The sequence below is a fragment of the Myripristis murdjan genome, chromosome 3 (genome assembly GCF_902150065.1).
Source record: "Myripristis murdjan chromosome 3, fMyrMur1.1, whole genome shotgun sequence".
Classification (NCBI taxonomy): Eukaryota; Metazoa; Chordata; class Actinopteri; order Holocentriformes; family Holocentridae; genus Myripristis; species Myripristis murdjan.
This window is the reverse complement of record NC_043982.1, coordinates 37,019,781-37,036,919: the sequence shown is the minus strand read 5'-3', so window position 1 is coordinate 37,036,919 and position 17,139 is coordinate 37,019,781. Positions and strand designations below refer to the sequence as shown.

At 41.6% G+C, this 17,139-nt stretch overlaps 1 protein-coding gene across 1 annotated transcript in view; it reads left to right on the top strand.

Annotated features, from left to right (window-relative positions):
- Positions 1 to 14,960, top strand: part of smyd3 (SET and MYND domain containing 3) — a 113,422-nt gene extending 98,462 nt beyond the window's left edge. The window contains exons 9-12 of the mRNA XM_030048714.1: positions 705 to 792; positions 2,000 to 2,174; positions 13,257 to 13,365; positions 13,530 to 14,960. Of these exons, the coding sequence (XP_029904574.1) occupies positions 705 to 792; positions 2,000 to 2,174; positions 13,257 to 13,365; positions 13,530 to 13,643 (486 nt within the window). The 3' untranslated portion in view covers positions 13,644 to 14,960. The remainder of the gene's footprint in view (positions 1 to 704; positions 793 to 1,999; positions 2,175 to 13,256; positions 13,366 to 13,529) is intronic.
- The last annotated feature ends 2,179 nt before the right edge of the window (positions 14,961 to 17,139 follow it).

Here is a 17,139-nt window from a genome sequence, read left to right as displayed (position 1 = left end):
GGAGTTGAGTGGCATTCATCATCCGGTTCCGCAGGGTACTGTTCACAATGAAGCGGTCATCAGTGTGGGATGTGGCCAAAGGACGTCCACTTCTATGCCTTTCTGTGACTCTTCCAGTCTCTCTGTATCTCTGTTGCAACCTGCTGATGACACTCTGTGACACTCTAAGCTCAGTGGCCACTTCCGTCTGAGGACATCCTGTTTGAAGCCTCGCAATGGCGAGGTGCTGCTGATCAATTGTTAGGTGTCGTCTTGGTCTCATGATGTCAAAATGTGAACAGCATGATGAGGAGGACTGTTTAAAAACCAATTCTAATTGAACCAGGAAATTTATTGGTCGATTCATGGATCAAACACCTGTTGTGAATTTTGCCGTTAAACTCCTTGTTAGAGAACAGCAACTTGTGCAAAAAGTACTGAAACATTGAACAGTTGGACATGTGCATTCAAAAGTTTACAGAAGGTCACATTAAGTTCACCTGTAAAGGTTATAATGCATTTTAGGTTCATCCTGAAATTTCACCTGAAAGCCGAATATCCCTAACTTTTTGTGAGTAGTGTGTATATAGTATGTATACTGTATCTGTGTGTGTGTGTGTGTGTGTGTGTGTGTGTGTGTGTGTGTGCGAGCATGTGCAGTATCTGTCTTCTTTACATCAGTGGTTGTGGTTGTTTATCCAGTCCTTCCTCTGCTCTCTGCCCAGGATGGACTCATGCTCTCAGGGGACGAAGCAGCGTGGCGCCCCATGAAAGAGGCCCTGCCCAGACTTGGGGAATTACAAGCAGAGTTTGGTATCCTTCATCCTGGAGCTCCACTGCGGCCAGCGAGTTTTAGGCGTTGCCTTCAGCCACTGAGGGACGCTTTGTCTGAAGTCAGTGGAAGCTCCTCCACCGTCTGCTTTGCTTCTGCAGTGTGTCATATTTGGTGGAAATGTCAGAGATTGAGATCTTAATGGCTGATGAGCATTAGTAAGGACAATAAAAGTGATATTGATTGATCTCCTGCATATTGTATCCCGTACAAATACAGGAAGGCATTCACTAGAATGCATACCTCTAATAAAATTGCAACTGGAAGCTGGTCGGTGCTGCCTTGACCCGTGACCAACTTTGCTGAAAAGTTTCTTGCAAATCCGTTCTGTAGTTTTTGACTTATCCTGCTGACAGGCTGGCAGACATACAGATGGATGGATGAATAGACAGGGGCAATCATATAACCACCTGAGGTAATGAGAATAAAAATATGTCAGTCCACATAAACTGTGATAGTCAATTAAAAAGTCCCATACATTTATAAAGTGACAAAGAGCAAGACAAAGCAGAGCATTGTAACCCTACTATACAAGTGTCTGGTTATATTATAGTTTGTCTCAGACTTGAACCCAGCTAGACTCGGGGTTGGTTGATTAGACATACAGTGAGGGTAGAATGAAAAAAGAGGAATAAAAGAGGGACACACACAGGGGGAATATAGGACAATAAACAGAATGAGAGACCACCAGGAGCCTTCTACATTTAGTCTCATCATTTTACCCAATTTCCCCTCGGTGATCATTAAAGTTTTATTTTATCTTACTGTGTGCTAAACCTCAACAGCATTTCCTCATTAAACCTGTAATATTTGTCTACACACGCACACACACATACACATTCAGCTGCCATGTCATCCTAGCACTGTGGCTGTTCTGTTCTTCTCAAATAATTTGACTGTGCTTCTCTCTATATCCTTCATCTACCTTCTCTCTGAAATGCCTTAACTGCATGTTCAGTGAGAGAGAAAAGCTCACAAATCACATTGTGGTGGCCCAGACTTTGAGAGGTTTGTAGTGCCGCTGCACTGCTGCATCTCCTGAGCAATGTTAGAAGATGCTGGGCAGAAAGATTTGAGCCGTGGCTACCACTGTAATACTGATGTAGACTAGATGCAATGTCTGCTGCCATGCTAGGTTCAGCACAGTGTAAATGCCATTTTTTTTTTAATCCTTAAGTGACCTTTCAGATTGGCAAGCGGTATTGGAGGGCTGTAGTTCTCTCTTATTGCCTGATGGTGGTGCTGTCCCTGATGAGAATCTGTACAAGCTGAGAGTGACAGACCTGGCCCTTGACGCCTGCGTTCACCTGGCACACTGGGAGGAAGCTCTGAGATACGGGGAGAAGACACTCCCAGTATACAGGTAAGTTGGCCTGTGTGTGTGTGTGTGTGTGTGTGTGTGTGTGTGTGTGTCACTGAAGACACTGAGGGGAGTGGACACACTGGTGTGTGATGGTGTGTGATGGTGTGTGCAGGCAGGGTCTTTGAAATGCAGTTTAGGGGCGCCCCCATAAAATGATGATGTGATTGAAAATGCCCTGATAGTCTGCACGGATCATATTTCCCACCTCATTTATGCCAATTGATGTTACAAGTTTTTGCCAAAAATGATCATCCAGCTGCGATGGGAGTGAAACACACTGTTGGCAGTCTTGTTTGCACAGTCCACACATTATTTCAAACCAGAGAAGAGAAACAGCTGATTGCATTGGTTCCATGCAAATGTTTGCACAGGCAACTTTGCCAAGTGCTGTGCTGAAATAATAAACACTTAATAATAATGGTTATTATTTATTATTATTATTATTTTTAGTAGTAGTAGTAGTAGTAGCAGTAGCAGTAGTAGTCATAGTAGTAGTAGCAGTACTAGTAGTAGTAGTAGTAGCAGTAGTAGTAGTAGTAGTAGCATGCAGTGAAAATAGTGTGTTACACATTTTAAACACAAGTCCCAAGAGGAAAGTGTAAATCAATCAAAACCAAGATACTAAAAATGTTTCCATTGAACAGTGAATGTAAAGACATAGATTACAAAATGTATTATGAAATTAATCTTAAATCACGTGTGTGTGTGTGTGTGTGTGTGTGTGTGTGTGTGCGCACACATGTACAGAGAACATAATAATGTGTGTGTGTGTACTTCAATTTGTTTTTGATGGCGCTGCAGCTCATATGGAATCCTTCACTGTTTGCTTCAACATAGTTTATTAGCAATGCTAAATTGCCAGTGCATGAAAATTTAGCCTGTGTGTGTGTGTGTGTGTGTGTGTGTGTGTGTGTGTGTGTGTGTGTGTGTGTGTGTGTGCGTGTGTGTGTGTGTGTGTGTGTGTGTGTCAGAAAATTCTAAATTAGCAATGCTAAACAGAAAATGTGCTAATAAAATGCCTGCCTGCTAGCATGTACATTTGAGGTGGAATTTTGTGTGTGTGTATGTGTGTATGTGTGTGCGTGTGTGTGTCACACAAGAGACATGAGAATTAGCAATGCTAAATGCAAAATAAATAATCAAATGCTAATTCCACTGGTCATTATTTGGTTTTCACATTCTCTCATTTCGATGAGTGCTCTCCCCTGCCTCCTGCGCCTTCAGGCCTCCACTCCTTTCAAGCAAAGTGTTTTAAAGGAATAATTTGTCCTTCAAAGTATTCAAATGTTAACACAGATAATTGTTTCAGTATGGCTGGAGCTCATTTATAATGGAAGATAAACCAGGAAGATAATATAGTAAGTGAATAAATAGGCTAAATTGACTAATTAATTAACAAACATTATAGAGCTGCTCATATCACGGTAGCAGGTGCTTCTCTTGTATTGTTCTGTTGGTAACTTTTTATTTATTTTGAAATTTTACCTTTTATCTTTATTGTCTTTATTGTTTGGAATTTGGAAGCTGCAAACTTAATTCTGCAATGACAATAAAAATATTCTATTCTGTTCTATACAAATGGGACATTTTACTTTCCCAGCTCTTTAGCCGTTTGGACAGAGAGGAAGAAGTTGAGTAAACAGTTTGTACTCAGGCTGTTATGACGCTTGTAGATATTTATCTGAGAGAGAAAGCAGGATTCTGCTTAAAAATGATCCAGTTGCTGTTTTGAATATCTATTTTACTTACTGATGGCTTCCAGATTAATTTCCTGAGGTCTTGAGGGAAAAGGCAATTATCATACTCTCTAAAAAAGGCAACGGGGGGACAAAGCGGACAACCATAACTTACCCAAAGTGCATCTGGAGTGCAACTCACTTAGTCGAGGCAGGCTTGTGTAACTGTCCTTAGCAACGTGGATTATTACTTCAAAGTTATCACTTCAAAGCTAAGGCCTACCACACAATCCTGATGTCTTCATAATCAGCAGGAAGTTTCCAGACAGTATTTTATTTTACTTTTTTTTTTTTCGACTCGGCTCCATCATGTTTTTCACTGTGAAAGGGAGATGGGGGTGTGTGTCTCAACAGGATTATGTACAGAGATCCAGGAGATGCATAGCAAGGGTAGAACAGACGGGAGTGAAATGGCCCATGCTGTATGATAGTAATCTGCTTTGGTACACTTAAGATGGCTGCCTTAGAGTTTTTGAGTTTGGAAAAGTGATGAAAGCCAATGGACTAAACCATCACACTGAGGAGTGCTCAAAATGACTGTTTGACCCCATAAATTTTAGATTTCATTGCAAATCCAGTAATGCAGATGGAGACAGGGCTGTACTTAGGTTATCCTTGTGTGAGAGCAGTGAGGGTCAGCAGGATTGGTTCAGAAACTTGGGAGCACGCAGAAGACAGATCATAGAAGGGAAGGGATAGAAAGATCTTTTCTGGTGAATCATGGTAATCTAGTTTGGCATGACTGAGATTAGCTGCCATTGGGCCGTCCTGATGTCTCACTGAACTCCATGCACTTTTGGGAGTTTGGGGTCATGACCATTATTACATATTCGTAATTACTGATTTAATTACTTATTTTAACTTGCAGTGCAAATCTGTGACTGGCAGTGAAGATGATGGGCTATAAATCCTATCAAAGCGTATCTCTGATAGAAACTCCGTCCTCACACATCAGCAGCTGAGACAGACGCACATCTGATACCGAAGGGGCCAATTTGTTTTTGAGTCAAAGAACCGATTCTGTTTGATTTTGATCACGCAAGTGCATAGACATCAGATATTCTGGAGCTGTGCAGTCATTACTGCTACATCTGAGAGTGCAGGACATGAGTTGTCCTTTCTAGTGAGGTAGAGACAGTCACAAGTGAGCACCATGGGCTTTGAACCATGAATTCTGACACCTCAAGCGCTGCTTTCACATGTGCAGCAGTTAGTCAGTTTGAATCAAACTCTGGTGCGTTTGCCCCTTGGTGTGGTTTCATTTGGGCAGGGGTGAACACAGCAGTGACACTTGGGTGCAGACCAAAACCACAGGTCCGGCACTGCTGAGAGGCCGTCTCCGGTCACTTTGACGCAAACTCCAGTTCAACTGCAGCAAGTAGACACTGCGACCCATTAAGGCTCACCTTCTGCGGTCATACCAATGTATGATTGTCGTAAGAACTTCTAACATCTATACAACACCCAGGGAAATATTGATATTCAATACCATTTTTGAAACCACAGGGGGAAAAATAACTAAAGACTAAGGGGCATCAAAAACTGATTGTATCTGGGACTAGAAGAAAAATTAAACACTTAAGACAGAGAGGACTTTTTCCTCTTGTTAATTTAGGCTTAAAAAGAAAGTTATTGACATTGGCTACCTAATCTTAGAAATTCAAAGTGACCATGTGGATTTGTGTATTTAATATTTAATATACAGGGGTTGTGTGTAGTCAAGTACAACAGCTTCTCACTCTGTTTCCTGTTACTCAGACAGGTTAGCCACCAGATATGGCTAACATGCTGCATACAGTTAAACTACGCACATTTAATAGAAAACGTTTAATGCTTCAGTGCTGGAACAGGAGCCACTCAAAATTTTTTCTCTTCCACTAAAAATTGTGCAGCATACGCATAAAATTTCTTCAACGTTGGCAGGTCTGTAATTGTGCTATACAGTACAATTTTATTGTGCTATTATCTAACTACAGGTACCTACATTAACTATATTTGGCTATTTGGATGTGATGGAATAATAGACTAGCGAGCTAACCTAAGTTACTCGGCCTACCACAGCTAAAGTTAAAGGCTAAACTATCTGTGGCTACCTTCCGTACATACCAGGAAGAGCTGCATGTACCATCTTTTTACCCAGATGTAATTGTTTCTTGCACTGTGATTTGCATAATTTTCAAGTTTTCAGTTTTTCTCATCATTGCAGGCTTGACTCAGGTTGTCACCCCTACTGTCATGCTTTGTAAGGCCAGTTATTCGCTTCTCCTAGAGAGTAAATGGAGGTGATCTTCATGTCAAACCGCATAATTATTTTCAGATTTTTTACTCAGTGAGACTTCTCACCCTAATTGCGTGTGCTCTAAATTTTTGCCTCCATGACGCCCCTGTCTTTCTCGCACTGTTTTTGTCTTTCCATCTTGCAAACGTAACATTATACCCACCCACTTTTATTTTCATGCGCTTGCACCCTGCTTCCATGTCATACATGGATATTTTTGTGCGTGTGCGTGTGCATGTGTGTTTGTGTGTCTGTGCGTTTGCGTGTGTGACTAATTGATCTTGTGTGAAGGGCAGGGCTCCAGAGGCATACCCTTCATCAGCGCACACACACACTCACTTACACACACTAGCACATACACACACAAACAGCAGGTGCATAACAACATATCCACAGGAGACAAACAGCAATACCTTTCCTATCAATAAATAACCAGAGAGCGAGAGATGGCGATGAAGAGAAGGGAGGAGAGAGGATGCAGAGATGGAGATGGTGAAGAAAAATGGGTTGAAAGGAAGCAAAGAGGAAAATAGAAGCGAGCGAGTGTAAGCATTGTAGCGAGAAAAGAAAGTGGGGTTACAGAAGGATGGAAGTAAAAAAGATTTCAAGGGTGAGAGACAGCAGAAGAAAGAGACCGGGTCAGCGAAGTGTGGGCGAATGGTGAACAACAACCTTTGACAAAGAAAAGAGAGCGCATGGGAGGAGGGTATGCATGAAGGAAACAACAAAAGAGAGAGAGCATGGTAGAGAATGAGTAGAATACCAGGAAAATAGCGTCAAAAAGCATGGAGGAAATTAGGAAAATGGAGAGGAAAAAGGACTAGAAGAGCAACACAAGAGCCTGAGAAGGAGGGGAGGCAGAGATGAAGGGGAAAGAATGAGAGAGAGGAGAGGAAATACAGAGAAGCAGTCAGGAGAAAGAAGGAGAGCCGGAGATAAAAGAGTGAGAGGAGGATCTTCCATATTCATCTCCTATCTTCCTCTGGGCTTCTCAGATGACAGAGAAGAAAGATAGCTGCAGGAGCTCTCTCTCTCTCTCTCTCTCTCTCTCTCTCTCTCTCTCTTTCTTTCTCCTGTCCCCCCCTCATTCTGCATTCCTTTCTTCTTTCAGTGTCTCTGCAGGTCTTTTTCAATTTCTCTGTTCAATTTGTGTTGTACAGGGAGGTTTTCCACGCACACAAACACAAACCTGCCGCAGGCTGTACACGACAAACTTATTGACCATCTCCATGCTGCACATATTTTAGCGCTGCAGACTCACACACACACAGTGAGTCTGTCTGTTGATTGGGTGTGTCTGGTTTCCATATACAGTGTTTCAGTGGTGTTATAGAGTATTAGCACAGGGTCACTGTTTGAAATGAGAGCTTCTGAGAGCAGCTTTAGAAGCCAAACATGTGGAATCACTGTGCAACAACTGGCACAAGAAACAACACTAAAATCCCTTTTTGAGCAAAGCCGACTTTAGTGCAAATAAAAAGCAAAAGGGAAAAGGTCCACATCCAGATGATCAGCTTTATGTTTACTTTTTGACTGCTTGCACGAGGAAAGGTTCACTAATGAGGTACCTTGCATTTCTTGGCCCATTTTGTTGTTTGGTGATCTATTTTTCTAACTCAACAGTAAAAAAAAAAAAGAAAAAAAAATCCATACATGTAAAACATTAAACAGTGTGTCTACAGGTCTTAAGAAAGTCTTACATTTCTTTAACTCAGTTTCAATCAAATTAAATCAAATTAAATAGCTCTTAAAGATTATTAAATTGTCTTAAATTTGGATTTATTACATCTTAATTTCAACATTGTTATACCTAGCTTGCACACTTACTTGTAGGGAAAATGCCAACTAGAAATGATCTCAACTCACTTTATATGCCTGTCATACATACCTGAGAGACATCCAAGAAAAGCCTTGTCCATACCTGTCCCAAGTGCTGTAACAAAAAAAAGGTCTGGTTTGATGTATTTCAGTACCAGCTTAGTGTCTGTTCTGGGCAGCTTCCTGTCTAGTGCTGGAGTTTACGTGATGATGCTGAAGGCAACACGTTGGCTGTGTCTGGTGGCTCGGGTCGGGTTGGGACACAAAAACAAGAACGCCCGTCGGGTTTGGGCCGTGCTCGGTTCCTCTGCTCTCAGGCTCAGGTCGGGTTTGGACAAAAATATGTGGCCCGATCCGCACTCTGGTGCTCACATTCAGATGACTGAAAGGCACTGGTCAGGAAACAGAACACAATTAAGCGGAGTCGTCCCTCCTAATCTTTTCCCATGGTTTCATTCTTCCCCTTTGCTTTTTTATTTAAACCCAGTGAGATAATCCATGGTTTCTTGCTGCAAACAGCAGGCAATGGGTCTTTTCTTCCAAACAAGAACCTCATTAGTTCCACTGCATTTGCCTGGAAATCTTGCAGTTTTCTCCAACTATTAATTTCTTCTCCTCGCCCCCTCGCTTACCCATAGCCGAGGGCTATGGCTTTCTAACTAGCTGCATGTAACAAGACGGTATTTCTCTTCACTTTACTCTCCCAGGGAAAAAAGGGAGGGGGATGGCAGATCCAGAAGACAGAAAGTTAATGAAATTATTTTAATTGCTGCACTGTCCTAATCATGTGCAAAGAGGAAATATAGTTAGAGTTTGATATTGATGGTATGTGTGTGCGATGCTTGAATCGCTGGCTCACTAATTAAATCAATATTATTTATTATTATTCATGGAGGACTAATTTTGTTGGACTAGTCTTTAAAGTTCCAATTAAAATTTAATCATTAAAATTTAAACATAGGACCTGGGAGATCCACCATCAAACACACTCCGCTCTCAATCAACAGATGTAATCTGTCAAGTTCACAATGAATAAATACAAAATTAACACCATCAATTAAAACACTGATTCTAATTAGACTGGCTGTGCATGCTACAGTTAAATTAACTCTCATTTATAAAAAAAAAAAAAAAAAAAAAAAAAAAAAAACAGTATTCAGTGTTCAAGTACTGAAAAACCTCCAGCCTGAGTAGGTTGTTATATTAATCCTGTGGAAAAAATTAGGATTAATGCCCTTTCAACATGGAGGACCATTGCAGTTTTTATTTACTTTGTGGTTTAATTGAAGTCAGAGTGTATTGAACCCAGCTAGAGAATGTGTGTATCCATCACAGCTTTACATGCACCTTAGTAATTGGGTTTTTCGCCATGTGTGGGTGGTTATCTGATTTCTCAAATGCCTTGTAAACCAGAAAGTCGGTTTCCATAATCAGGGATTAAGAGAAATCCAGTTGAGGCACCTAGATCTCATAAAAACAAACAATCAAACAAACAGGTTATTATTATTAATGGGGATTGAATGTACATATATTGGGGTTCTTGAGTAATCAGAGTAAGGTAACATCTGATTTCTTGTTGGAATGTAAAGACACTAGTACATATCCCTGTGTGTGTGTGTGTGTGTGTGTGTGTGTGTGTGTGTGTGTGTGTGTGTGTGTGTGTGTGTGTGTGTGTGTGCGTGTGTGTGCGTGCGCGTGCACGTGCGCACGTGCTTGTGTGCACACATCAATGTCCAAGGTGTCTTGTTGTAGCCCGCTGAGCTTAACGAGGCCAGGGTCATTAGCATATGCTAATGAGGGAGGCTATTAGGTTGTTAAGCCAGTAAGGTGCAACCACAAGAGCATTCCTTCACACTTTGTATTGTAATTGTGTGTGTTTGTGTGTGTGTGTGTGTGTGTGTGTGTGTGTGTGTGTGTGTGTGTGTGTTTGCATGCAGGCATGTGCATATATCCACACATGATTGTGTGTGTATCTGCATTACATGTGTAATGTGCAGTGAGAGTGTTTGGCTCTTTGAGCATAAATAAATGCCTGCTTGCGTTCATGCATGCCTGCATGTGTGCCTGCATCCCTCAGTCTGCGTTTCTGTGTGTCTGCAGGTGTTTGTGTGTTTGCATGTGGAGGTGAATATTGAATGAAGGTCAAACTATGTTTTCAGTACTATGTCTCCTTGCAGTAAAACAGAAAGGAATGCTAATCATAACCCCGACAAATTCATGTAGAAATTTACTGTGATTTACCGAGGAAGCAGCTTTACATTATGACATGCAGCTTAGACAAACAAACCTAAAGGTGGCTAATTGGCTTCTGAATTGAAAAACTTGCAAATCCAGTTCCACACTGTCCACGATGACCCCAAAAAGGCTTGAAAATTGCATAAAGAATATCAGTTCAAAAAAAAAAAAAAACATTCAGTCGTCAACCATCAGTTCTGTTGGTTGATGGTGGCTGGTGGTCTGAAAGGTTGAAAACAGCTGCTGTAGTCAGTTGAAATTGGACCAAGTTGCATTGTAGTCCACCAGTATGGAAACTATAGCTGCTGGTAAGTGTTTACATGTTTTCATGTCCCCTTCCGTGAAAGCTGTTGGAGCATCTTGATGCCTGATGCAAGCTGATCAGGATTCTTGATCAAGCACTAAAGGACGACATCATTTTCTCTCTGAGCTGTCATCATGTGTTTGTTTGTTTGTTTGTTTTGAGTATAAGATAAGGTTGCAGCGAAAGACAACTTCTGACAGCTAAGTGCGTGTTTGTGTTTGTTTTATGGGTATATGTGCAGGTATAAATATGCATGTGCAACATAACTGGGTCGTTTTCTGTCGATGTGTGTGTCTGTTTTGTTTTGTGAATGCGTGTGCATGTGTAAGTATGCATGATCATTCATTCTGTCCATGTGCAAGCTTCTCTGTTTGCACAAACATACAGCAGGGCATGTGGGAATAAGCATTTGTCTGTGTGTTTGTATGTGTATGTATGTGTGTGTGTGTGTGTGTGTGTAGTGCTGATGGTGTATATTCTCAGTAAAGTGGTCCCAGAGGAGATAGACAGGAGCTCTTTGTTCTGGCTAATGAAGGGGCTGGGTTCTCAAATACTGAAAAGGAGACACACACACACACACTTTTACACATATAGATACACACACACAGACACACATACACGTACTGGATGCAGGCACACCCACACGTCCACATACGTATATACATGGACACACAGACATAGAGGTTCACACACAGTATGGGCACACACTTCAGCATCCAATATTTTCTGCTGCCACTGTTAAGACCAACTGCCTTTGTCATTCACATTGACACACATGCAAACAGACGCACACACACACACACACACGCGCACGCACACGCAGACTGACAGACCACCAGCTCTTTAATGTTAGCCGGCCGTTGAAAAGCTGTCCCCTGTCCTCTGAGCTCTGTGCTGGGAGTGTCAGCGGCTTGCCTCGGGCTGCAGTGTGACAGCGAGCACACGGACAAACCAGAGAGGCAGCGTGAGCTCGTACCTCCCCAAGTGCTGGTGCTCACAGTGTGGACGTGAATTTAAAACCGAACCTTGTCCAAATTCATCATGTAATGCATCGTTCTCCAGCTTGGACTCTTTGTAACTGCACAGAAACAATTAGGCGCCCACAATTTCTTGCCAGTCAGATTCTCCACAAGGGGTGCTTTTCCATTACATGCTGTCTACTCTGCTTGTCTTGGCTCTACCCTTTTTTTTTCTTTGTATTTTCAGGAAAAAGCTTTTGATAATATTTGTTACTGGATACTTTTTTCAGAACCACCTCGATTGAAGTTTCAAATGAGTTGAGCCGATTCTAAGATGTGACGTGAAACACTGCACTGATTGGTCAGAGAGAAATTGGAAAGCGAAGCCCTGTCGGTCACTGCGTGCAGCTAATAAATACAAAAAGCGAGACTCATGAGACTTGTGTCACAGTTGATAATCTATCCATGTAAAACGTTTTTTCAGCAAATCTCTTAGTTACACTAATGTTGTTCATGTGCAGCAGCCATTTCGAGTTGGTCTTAAAACACTTGTGTAGGGCTCTGGTAGAGAAGTGAGGAGAAACTAGTCAACATGCCCACAATTGACCAACAGGGCTTCGTCGTGAGGGGGTACAATCTGCAAAGCAAAAAAAAAAAAAAAGTTCCATGCTTTTTTTTTTTTTTTTTTTTTTTTTACTGGACTTATTTTTCTACAAAGGTTTGAACTTTGAGAGTGTTTAAACAAGAGAGAAAAGAGGGAAAATGTTAATGCCTGTCTGAGAAAAGTGTATAAAGTATGTAGTGAGGGGTTTTACAGCCTTAAAACATCTATAATAATTGTAAAAAATAAAGCTGACTATTTCGCGGATTTCCCCTATTGCGGGTTATTTTTAGAACCTAACTCCCCCGATTAATGAGGGACTACTGTAATGGAAAACGTCCAAGGATGCCCCTCAAGATTTTAACATTTCAGTCTTATCATTACCTAACACAGATGCACAGGACGAGGGGGCTCTTAACAGGATTCATACCCATACCCATCATGTGTCATTTAAAAAAAAAGTTTAGAAATACCTCATTTTACAGCATAAATTTCAAATCCAGCTTTGCTTCCTATTAAACATTTCTGAGATGTTTTGCCGTCAGTGATTTTTCCCTCCTCTGTGTGCTTGCTGATTGTGTTGTATAATGCCGATGAAAGAAGTGATTCATTGTTTGCCCACTGAGGAAGCTTTAGCTCTTTGTTTAGAGACACAGTCATGTCTGGCAGCCACAACACAACCACGGTCCTCTGCTGATGACTGAGCAGCTCCACACGGGCCGCTGGGGTCTGACTGCCTTGCTCAAGGGTGCTTTATTAATAGGTTTGTGTGAAGAGACCACTTATCATTCACGGTCATAATTAGCCAGATGTTGCCCCGGCACTGATAACAATATGCCGCCGAACTAAGTGTTGTCTTAGGTCTTTTTGAATTTATTCATGTCTGTTGTCAGATTGTCTTTTATTTGTTCTGTTATGTAAATGCTGTATAACCAGTGTGATGTACTGCAAGCACCAGCTCTTAATACTGTATCACAGCTTGGTAGCTTTTGGCAACCAGCATGTTTTTTGGACCCGTTTGAAGGCTGTGTGTCGTGGATGTGAAGTGTCTGTGGTCACAGGGACCATTCGATATTAGTCTCCCGATATAAGTCTCCCTCACTGACCTTCCAATCTAATCTCTCTCTCTCTCACCCTCTCCTTGTTTACAGGCAGTACTACCCTGATCCCCATCCGGTCCATGGGGTCCAGCTGATGAGAGTTGGTAAGCTGCATCATTACCTGGGCCACATAGAGGAAACTATGGACACTTTCACACAGGTAGAGATACTGTTCTGTTTTGCATGCCCAAAATTAATAACTTGCTTTATAAAATATGTGTGCTTCACTCTAAAGTTGTGGTCGTGTGTCTCTTAGAAAGAGGCGAAGCCACAACTTACAATACCAGGGTTATCAAACATTTGCTTATTTCTGCCCGCTTGCAGGCCTATGAAATCATCAAGGTCACCCACGGCAGCGCTCATCCTCTGACCTGTGACCTGCGGGGGAAGCTGGAGGAATGTCGCGCTGAGCTGAGCCAGCCGTCCAGCAGCCGCTAAGGTTCAGCAGCAGCCACAGTTTTTTAAACCTCATGGCCTTCCTGTGTGCTTTCCCTCATGCCATGTGTGCCCTCTTAAAGCTGCAAGAAGCACATCCACCGGCTTTGAGATGTAAACATGGAGACATTTATCAACTTGAAAAACAAACAAGCGTGAAAATGACTATATTCACCCTGTTGTGTTCAGTTTTATTCAGCATAAACTAAATTAATTTAGTTACACCAAAACATTTTTTCTTTTCAAATGTAAATCTCACCTCGATTTTAGCCAATAAATAACATAAACAAAAATTAATTATCCATTCAATTTATTTTTCCATTTTGTGACAGTATAATTTTTCATTTTTGAAAGGCCTGATAAAATTGCTTTGATTTTAGTATACATAATACACGCATAAACCTTTTTCATTTTTGAAAAAGCTAATAAAAGTAATTCACAATCACTTCCATCCATTCAATTGCCATACCTGCTTGTTCCTGCTCAGGGTCATGGGGGGGATGGAGCCTATCCCAGCATGCACTGGGTGGAAGGCAGGGCAGCGTTCTGCGCAGGCCAAAGGTCAGATGCTGACATGAGCACATTTCTCTTCTTTGAACCGAGCACAAACTGCAGCCACACACTCCTGGTGAAACCAAAACGAAACGGCAAATTAAAAAAGCTCTGTCACACTTCAGCAGGTTCAGGTCCTCGTTTTGTATTCCATAAACTCTGGGCCTGTGAAGCCCCCTGACGCTGTGAACAGAGATTAAAGACTATATTAGCACCACAATATAATACTGTTGAGTTAATTCCATATTCTGGCCCCAGGTCACTGTGGGTCCTCCTCACTGCGACTGCTCTCAGTCCCACCCATGCTTCCAAACCTCCAGAAGGATCTCCCATCCCATATTAAGTCCCGTCCCACCATTTTAGACCATTTTAAATCAAATCTAAAAACCCACCTTTTTTCTCTTGCTTTGAGCTCAGTCTGAGGTTGCCCCCTGGTTTTTGTCAAGTCCCCTCTTAATTTGCCTTTAATGTCCTCTTACTGCGTTTTAATCTGTTGGTTTTATTCAGTTTCACTTACTCTTTTATTTTGTTACTTGAACTTTTATTTTATCATTTTATTAGTTTTATGTGCATTCCGTTTTAGTCTTGCCTTTTAGGTTTGATACCTTAAATCATGTACAGTATACTTGTGCTGAAACCATTTAGCCCCAGTCTGAAATGTTGGAGATCTTGTTCAGAGGGGTGTTGCGGATGCTAAGTGAGAGCAAGAACTGTTGCAGTCTGTTTCACTCGAAGGATTACCAATAAAAACTGACATTTTGTAGCTTCCTTTGATTCATTTTTATCATTGTTTTGCATGATTCTGTAAAAGGGCTAGCCTAAGCGATAGTGTGTGTGTGTGTGTGTGTTTATGTGACCCCATCTCCTGTTTGTAATCCAGATGCAATCCTGATAAGTGATCTCATGTCCATAGAAATGTGAGTGTGTCTGTGTGCGCGCACGTGTGCGTGCATGTTGGTGTGTTGGTTTAGTAAAGTCGGGTTATCAAAATGTCTATCTTTCCTCTTTGCATATCCATCACACACACTTCCCATGTTAATCCTTGTTTTTGTGTGTGGATGTGTCTGTGTGTGACTTTCTCACACACTTTCCAAGTTAAGCCTGGAGTGTGTATGCACTGGAATGTGGTTATGTCTTTCTCACACACACTTCCCATGTTAATCCCAGCGTTCTCCCCTTTGCAAACTGATGACAGCGTTTCCTCTGCGAGGACAAACACTGTGTGGGTGTGTGTGGTGGCAGTGGTCAGGCTTGTTATGGGAGGATTAGGTAGATCTTATGTTGAGTTTGTCTTTGGTTAAAATGTTTCAACACTTTGTGAGTGATGAAGTTACACCACTGGCCGTTATGTTCTCTGTTATGTCCTCAGGGGCGTTCAGAGCAGTTCTGCTCATTTACTGCAGCTCATTACAAATTTATCACACACTAAGACAAGACCAACTCCAAATGGCTGCTTCACATGAACAATATTAATGTAACTAAGACTCTGCTCCCACCTGGTATTAAAATCAGATCTCACTTTCTGCTCTATATGCAAATTAACACATATCATTTCAGAGAGAGAGAGAGACACACACACACAGAGAGACACAGAGAGAGAGACTTAAAAATGAAATTCTTGCTTTGCTAGTCCTCCTTCCACGCAAAAAAGTAAAAATAAAATGGCATTTAACAGGCAGCAGGTATTTAACAAAAGGGGGCGTCCTTGCTCACTCCAGCCTTATTTTAATGCGCTCTCAATCACTGAGGACATATTTCACATCTGTTACAGCTCGACCCGATCACATTCAGGTTCAGATTATTCAATTATTCCAGCAGCTCTGACAGGGTTGGGTACTCTGCTTAGGCAGGTGTTTAGGTTTAGAAGGAATGTGTTTAATGGCACACGGCACAAAATTTAAGAATGGCCTCCTACAAATTTTATACAGAAGAAAAACCCTTCATATTGTCAACACAAAATTTCTTGCATCATGTTTTTAGGGGAGCTCATGACTTATTAAAGGGAGCTGGGCTCCTCTTGGCTCCCCTGTAGTTCCCACCCTATAGGTAGACAGTTGGTGTTTTTATTTGTTAACCAGCTGCTTTATAGCCGACCTGCACTTCAGTTTACATTTGATCCATCAGCTGAGAGTTCAGCTGCTGGACAGAGTCAGGTATGATATCTTCTCTGTTGGAAAATGACGGTCTGGCCGGTGTCACGGGAGTTGGGCTGGACAAGACAGAGGACATCAGGTCAGTGGGCAGTCCTTCAGTGTGTCCTGGGACACATGTCTGTTTACACCTCTAATGCGCTGCAGACAAAAGCGTCCCAGACCGCCTCTGAATGCGTCCTGAGATCCGATCCGTCCACTTAGGACGCATTGAAGACGCATTGCGGTACACCTGTACTTCAAGGTGTCAGCTTGTGATCTGATTTCTCAGGACGAATGTTAATACCAGGTGAGAACAAGTCCTAAGAGATTCACTGAAAAAATGAATGTTTTACACGGATAGATTATCACTTACAATGTAAGTTTTATGAGTCTTGCTTTGGCATTTCCTTGTTGTACACAGAGCTGTACAATTTAAAATTAAAATGTTTAATTTTTAAAGTATCTGTCTGTCTTATCTGTTTGTCTTTTCCTGGAGCCTGTTTGACAACTATATTTGCCGTAAATGACAAGACCAGTGTGTTTGTTGTTTTTCAGTGTTTACTCGACATCACATTTTTCCGGCTTGTTCAGTAATTGGACGCTGGCAACCTTCAGGCCACAAACTCAGAGGGAACAGAGTGGGTAAGATTAAACGTTTATTCCTTCTGGACAGCATAATCCAAGAAAATAAAAGGCTTCACACTGATGCCATGAAGATATTAAAGTTGGAATCACAATGAAGTTGAAGGTTACCTTAAGTTTATCTTACATAGAATATCCAGTAATATTTTATGGCAGTGACTACATGTTTTATT